This window comes from Nicotiana attenuata, unplaced genomic scaffold (assembly GCF_001879085.1).
Source record: "Nicotiana attenuata strain UT unplaced genomic scaffold, NIATTr2, whole genome shotgun sequence".
Classification (NCBI taxonomy): domain Eukaryota; kingdom Viridiplantae; phylum Streptophyta; class Magnoliopsida; order Solanales; family Solanaceae; genus Nicotiana; species Nicotiana attenuata.
This window is the reverse complement of record NW_017671355.1, coordinates 231,971-238,842: the sequence shown is the minus strand read 5'-3', so window position 1 is coordinate 238,842 and position 6,872 is coordinate 231,971. Positions and strand designations below refer to the sequence as shown.

The following is a 6,872-nucleotide window of genomic DNA, read 5'->3' as shown; positions in this document are numbered from 1 at the left end:
AAACTCGTAAGCTTCAATTTCTGATTCCGTTTTTGCATGCAGCTAATACTTTTCTGCCTAAATATGTAGGTCGGTGATGATCACAACCCCACCTCCCTTTTATAGCTAGACGCCTAGACTAAATAAAAATCTTGACTCTTAGTTTCTCTTTCTTTTTTTTTTTTTTAAAGAATTTTTTCATATTATTTCAGTTAATAGAATGTAGAATAAATACACAACTTAAGAGCGATGTAAATATCAGATGTAAGAAAGCTTTTGTCACGGTTTAATTAGTGACTCTTGAATATTGCAAGACTGAGTTAAAATTGTATGAAATGTAGAAACATGTTTGTATATATTACGTTATACTATATACATTTAGAATAACTTAAAGGCACTTTCTCAATTACCACATTGAGACTATTTCTATACGTGTCGGGCTCCTTTTGTTCGTGACGTTAATTTTCAATTTCATCCCAAATGCCTAAAAATGATAAAAACCAAACCATTCGGTTGAATAGATTGACCAAAAGCCATGACGTTTAAGTTTGAGAAGTAGGTAGCACCCGTGGCTAATAGAGCTCTTATATATCTATATATATATAAGATATAATATATATATATATAATATATATATATATATATATATAATATATATATATATATTATATATATATATATATATATAATATATAAACCACTAAAATTCTAACAAAAATATTATTAACTAGAAATCATAAAATAGTACAAAAAATCACAATTTAAAAAGAAGGGCAGCCTGGTGCATAAAATATTCTGCGCCCATGCAAGATCCGGACATGGACGGATGTAGATATGCTCGCGCGGGTGCATTTGAACCCAATACTCTCGCCGAGAAGTATAAATTTGTGTGTAAAAATTCATTAAAATTACAACAAATGTAGGCCAAAACCCATAACTTTAAAACTAAATCCTGAATCCGCATCTGGGTCCGGAGAAAGGCCGTATCCTAAGGATGTGATGTATGCGGCCTATCCTAACGCCACAACTGCAACCTATGACTTATATGTTACATGAAAATAATTTTGCCGGTACTTCAAGCGTACCCAATTAGAAACCTTAAGAGTTAGATTTATCAAGTTCAAATTTTGAATCTGAATCTGACTAGCAGTGCCACAAAAAGGTAGGGATGGCAATAGGGCGGGGCGTTTTTGTTTGATGTGGGGCGGGGTGGGGCGGGGCGGGGCGAGTTTACTCTTATGCGAGTGCGGGACGGGTTAAAACAGTTTTTAAAATTTTTAAAGCGGGCGGGGCAGGTTGCGGGTTTAATGCGGGTTCAATACGGGGCAACTTTGAATTTTAACTTTTGTAAAACAAAGCAATCGTTTCAACTAAAATTTCACATTCTTCTTCACTAACTCGAATACTATTTTGATTTATGATTAACCAATTTGCACAAGTCACACCAAAATAATATTACATAAGTCAAGATATCGTATTAGTAATAGAAAATGATACTAACCCACTAATTTACTTTGAATTATTGTTGCTACCCTAGACCAGCAATGAAGTTCGAAGACGTGCTCAAAAATCCAACTTTGACAAGAAAGAAAGAAGAGGAAAATATAATATAAAAAGAAACGTTCTAGATTACCTTCATTAAATGATTCTAGCTTACAGTTTGGTATTGATTATACAATAAAAATCATTTAATGGTAATCGAGAAAAAATCTTAATATAAGGGAAATTATTACTTGTTGCATAGACTATATATTTATTTTTTTGTATGTCTGAGAACATTATATTGGTAAAAGGAAAAAAGTCCAAACTTGCTTCTATATTATACCGAAATTTAATCCTAGGATTTAGACTGTACATAAAATTTTTTGCCCATTTTCCCCATAGATAAAAATAATCATAATTCATAGTCGCTTGGATAATTTCAAATGGAAATGATACTATCTTAAATATAAAATGGAGAAGTGAGACGTGGGGCGGGGCGGGGCGGGTCCAAGCTGAAAAAATAACTATGCGGGGCGGGGCGGGGCGGGGCGGGTTAAAATTTTTGTGGATTTTGCCAAATCCTTCCTGCCCCCGTCCCGCCCCACCCCATTGCCATCCCTAAAAAAGGAAAATGAGAGTTGGAAAAATAAGGGAAAAAAAGAAAAATATCATATGCCAGACGGCCTAAAAAAGTTGCTAAAGCACGTGAATACTAGCTACCAGTTTGTTAAGAAAATTTCTTCTATAAATATCCAAAACCCAGGCAAACTTAGTTCACTTCAACACACAAGCAATATTATATTCTTTATTACTAGCAATATATAACTTGTACAATAGTTGCTTTATTCACAAACTAGCTAGCCTCTATATATATATACCAGACCATCAAAGGTCACCAAGAATCTTAGTGAAAAACACCATTTTTTCCGGCGAAAAATGGTCACCGTCGAGGAGGTTCGAAGGGCACAACGCGCTAAGGGGCCGGCCACCATCATGGCCATCGGCACGGCCACTCCTTCGAACTGTGTTGATCAAAGCACTTATCCTGATTATTATTTTCGAGTCACTAATAGCGAGCATATGACTGAGCTTAAGGAGAAATTTAAGCGCATGTGTAAGATATTTATTTATGTTTTACTAGTCATTCCATTTCTTTTTAGATTTTAAGTTATATACAATTTCTTACACTGACGGCTATATAACTTAAATTTAATTGGAGTTTTGATAATTACATGTGTTTCTAGATTATAAATAAGATATATACGTATACCAAAACTTTGTTTTTGATTCAATTTTCTTTTCTTTTTTGCCGCTGGTAAATGATTACTTGTTAAGTAGTGTTCCTAAATTGTGTTCCACGTGATATGCTTTCTTTTGATACCGACATTCCTTAATAATGTTATTGTTACAGATAATAATCCTGGTTAATATTGGACTAAGAAAATTTTGAATTAGCACTCAACTTGGTTTGACTTTCTGTAATCTTAATTATTTTTATATAATGTTTCTTTTCTATTTAACAGACTGGTGCAAACGTCAAATTGAAAAGAAAAAAATGTTTCTTAAAATTTTAAGGCATGCTCATTTAACAAAATTTAAGTTTAAGCAATTCGCTCGCAGATTATTGTTGTCTTTAATTAATTAATTTTTCCATGTAATGCAGGTGACAAATCAATGATTAAGAAAAGGTACATGCACTTAACAGAGGAAATTCTAAAAGAGAATCCCAATATTTGTGAATACATGGCTCCTTCTCTTGATGCTAGGCAAGATATAGTGGTGGTTGAAATACCAAAATTGGGCAAAGAAGCAGCCCAAAAGGCCATCAAAGAATGGGGCCAGCCCAAATCCAAGATTACTCATTTAGTCTTTTGCACCACTAGTGGAGTGGACATGCCCGGGGCCGACTACCAGCTGACTAAGCTTCTCGGGCTTCGGCCCTCGGTTAAGCGACTCATGATGTACCAACAAGGTTGCTTTGCTGGCGGCACTGTTCTACGACTGGCTAAGGACTTGGCCGAAAACAACAAGGGTGCTCGAGTCCTTATTGTTTGCTCAGAGATCACTGCAGTCACATTTCGTGGCCCAACTGACACTCATTTGGACAGTATGGTCGGACAAGCCCTTTTTGGTGATGGAGCAGCCGCGATTATTATAGGTTCTGATCCAGTTCCAGGGGTCGAGAGGCCTTTATTCGAGCTTGTCTCTGCAGCCCAAACTTTATTGCCGGATAGCGATGGAGCTATCGACGGTCACCTCCGTGAAGTTGGGCTAACATTTCACTTACTCAAAGATGTTCCTGGATTGATCTCCAAGAACATTGAGAAAAGCCTAATGGAAGCATTCCAACCATTGGGCCTTTCGGATTGGAACTCGATTTTTTGGATTGCTCACCCAGGTGGGCCTGCTATTTTGGACCAAGTTGAACTAAAATTGGGCCTAAAGCCCGAAAAACTTCGGGCTACAAGACAAGTGTTGAGTGACTATGGAAATATGTCTAGTGCTTGTGTTTTGTTTATTTTGGATGAAATGAGAAAGGCCTCAGCAAAAGAAGGACTTGGTACAACTGGTGAAGGCCTTGATTGGGGTGTACTTTTTGGATTTGGGCCTGGGCTAACAGTTGAGACTGTTGTGCTCCATAGTGTCTCTACTTAAGGGTCGTTTTGTTACTAATTTCGATATAAAATTTGGGATTACATTTACCCCGTGTTTGGTTAGCTAAAATCTTAGTATTATCTATCCCATATAAGATGCGGGACTATAGTCCATGTGTGGGTATTGGCTTATATTGTGGGGGTGATAAAAATATTGAATTGATTTTCTATGTAACCTTAAATTTCTTTAATTTCCTCAACTATGTATTTGGTATGTTTTAAATTGCCCTTACGCAAATAATGTTATTTGTAATGCAGATATTCATAAAGAAGTCCCTTTCTCCCTCTCTTCTTTCCTCACTAGACTAAAATTTAATTCTGTTTTTTTTTTGTTTGTTTTTTCTATTTTGTTGTTGTTGTTGTTGTTAATTATAGATATTTTATTACCAATTAAACGTCATGTACAAGTAAAAAAAGTATAGTTTATTTATGTCTTTTTATATGAAGTTTTGGATAGCATATTGAAAATGTTTTTAGGTACCATGTTTTTATATAATGCACGATTCTTCAGAGATGTTAAATATACGATATAAACTGAAGTCAAATTAGTAACATAAGAGTTTAAAAATAACTTTATAAAGTTATAGTCACAACTTTAGTTTTCTATTCTTATGTAATTCTTATTAGCAAAAAAAAAAAGAAGGGAAAAATGACACTTTATAGTCGCTCACAAAATAATAGTCAAAAGCAATATATTATTTGTATACTTTTTGCAACGACCCGATCGGTCGTTTTGAGCTCTAGCGCGTCGTTCGGCAGTTTGAGTCCATGAGCAGCTTCACTTCAGGTATTATGACTTGTACGCATGGTCGGAATTGAATCCCGGGAAATTCGGAGCTGGTTTGGAAAGAGAGTTCTCATTTCGGAAGCTTTAAGTTGGAAGAATTTACTAAGATTGAATTTTGAGTAAACGACCTCGGAATCAGGATTTAAAAGTTCCAACAGGTTCGTATGATCATTTTGTACTTAGACGTATGTCCGGATCGGGTTTTGGATGACCCGGGAGCGTTTCGACGTCTATTGTGTAAGTTAGCATTCTCGAAGAATTTCATAAGTTTGGGTTGAAGTGCATTTCAGTGTTATCGATGTCTGTTTGGGATTCCGAAAGCTTCGTATGGTGATTGTGGTATTGCGAGCGCGATCGGAAGTGGATTTGGAGGTCCATAGGTCATTTTGGAGTCATTTGGCTAGATTTAGAAATTTGAAGGTTTTCGAGAAGTTTGACCGGGAGTGGACTTTTTGATATCAGGCTCGGATTCTGATTTTTGAAGTTGGAGTAGGTCCGTAATGTCTAATATGACTTTTGTGCAAAATTTGAGGTCAATCGAAGGTGATTTGATAGGTTTCGGCATCGAATGAAGAAGTTCGAAGTTCTAAAGTTCATCAATTTTGAAATGGAGTGTGATTTGTGATTTTAGCATTGTTTGATGTGATTTAAGGCCTCGAGTAGGTACGCATTAAGTTATGGGACTGGTTGGTGTGATTGGACGGGGTCCCGGGGGCCTCGGATGGATCCCGGATGGTTAACGGATTAGTTTTGGAATTTGGAGAAGGACTAAAATAGCTACCTTCTGGTGTAACCGCACCTGCGAGGAATGGGCCGCAGGTGCGGAGTCGCAGAAGCGGCCATGAGGGGTGCAGATGCGGTGTTGGGCTAGAATGGAAGATACAGAAGATGTGGTCATATAGCCGTAGAAGCAGGACCACACCTGCGGTAGTTGAGGTGCAGAAGCGGAAAGGGCAGCCTGGTGAGAAACCACAGGGGCGGTAATGGGGCCGCACCTGCGGATTCGTAGAAGCTGTCAAGTGACCGCAGGTGCGAAAATGCTGGAGGTAGTGAGGTTCTTTAAATTGGTGCAATTTTGAGGTGCCATTTTCACCACCAAGCATGAGGTAAGTGATTTATACTAATTTGAGTTAAATACATCGATTATGTATATGTTTTAACATGGAAATTAGTAGAAAGTTGGGATTTGAGGAAAACCTAAAAATTTGGTACACGATTTTGGACATGAAATTGAGAGTAAATTATATATTTGAGTTCGTGAGGTTATGGGTAAAGTTTATCTTCGAAGAATTTCTGAATTGGGGCACGTGGACCCAGGGGTAATTTTTACCAACTTTTCGATCGAGGTTAGAAATTGTTGTAATTGGATTATAATGAGTATTCTAGCGTATATTAATGGATTTGTATAATTATTGGCTAGTTTTGGAGTGTTGTGCATCGGTTTGAGTCTTTGAAAATGCGTGGAATGCCGGTTATGGAACTTTGGAGAAAGGTGAGTCTCCTTTCTAACCTTGTACGAGGGAATTGTCCCCATAGGTAAATTAATTAGTTATGTGCTTCTATTTGTGAGGGCTACATACGCACGAGGTGACGAGAATCCCTGCGTAGCTACTATTATGCCTATGTCCGAGTAGTTTTAAGCTTAGCCTTGTTGATATTGTTGTTGAATTATGTTTATTGTTTGCCTTGAGAAGAAATAAGATTTAAGTTGCGTAATAATTGTGCCAAAAGGGATTTAAACTGAGGAATTTAAGACTTAAAGCGTTTTCATTAAACTTAGTATTTTCGAAAAAAATTGAGAAATCTTATAATAGATTAGGAAATCTATAGGTAACCGCGGTGCAAGTATGTTTCGCGTGCAGGGTAATTTACTCAGAAAGTTTCTAGACTAATTTCCATTATTTCGAAAAAGAATCAAGAAAGATATATGACTTAAATATTAAATTTATATTTGACCGCATCGCAGGTAT

The 6,872-nt window shown here is 36.7% G+C and overlaps 1 protein-coding gene across 1 annotated transcript; it reads left to right on the top strand.

Annotated features, from left to right (window-relative positions):
• Window positions 1-2,234: 2,234 nt before the first annotated feature.
• Window positions 2,235-4,403, top strand: LOC109207770 (chalcone synthase 2). Its single transcript, XM_019370755.1, has 2 exons — window positions 2,235-2,575; window positions 3,125-4,403. Exons 1-2 carry the CDS (start codon window positions 2,398-2,400, stop codon window positions 4,114-4,116), a joined length of 1,170 nt encoding a protein of 389 aa, XP_019226300.1. The 5' UTR covers window positions 2,235-2,397; the 3' UTR covers window positions 4,117-4,403.
• The last annotated feature ends 2,469 nt before the right edge of the window (window positions 4,404-6,872 follow it).

Excerpts from the sequence above, each read along its gene's own strand:
- LOC109207770 (XM_019370755.1), top strand. The coding sequence starts at position 2,398 with ATGGTCACCGTCGAGGAGGTTCGAAGGGCACAACGCGCTAAGGGGCCG. Across the intron at positions 2,576-3,124 it reads GGAGAAATTTAAGCGCATGT|GTGACAAATCAATGATTAAG; the intron begins GTAAGATATTTA and ends CATGTAATGCAG.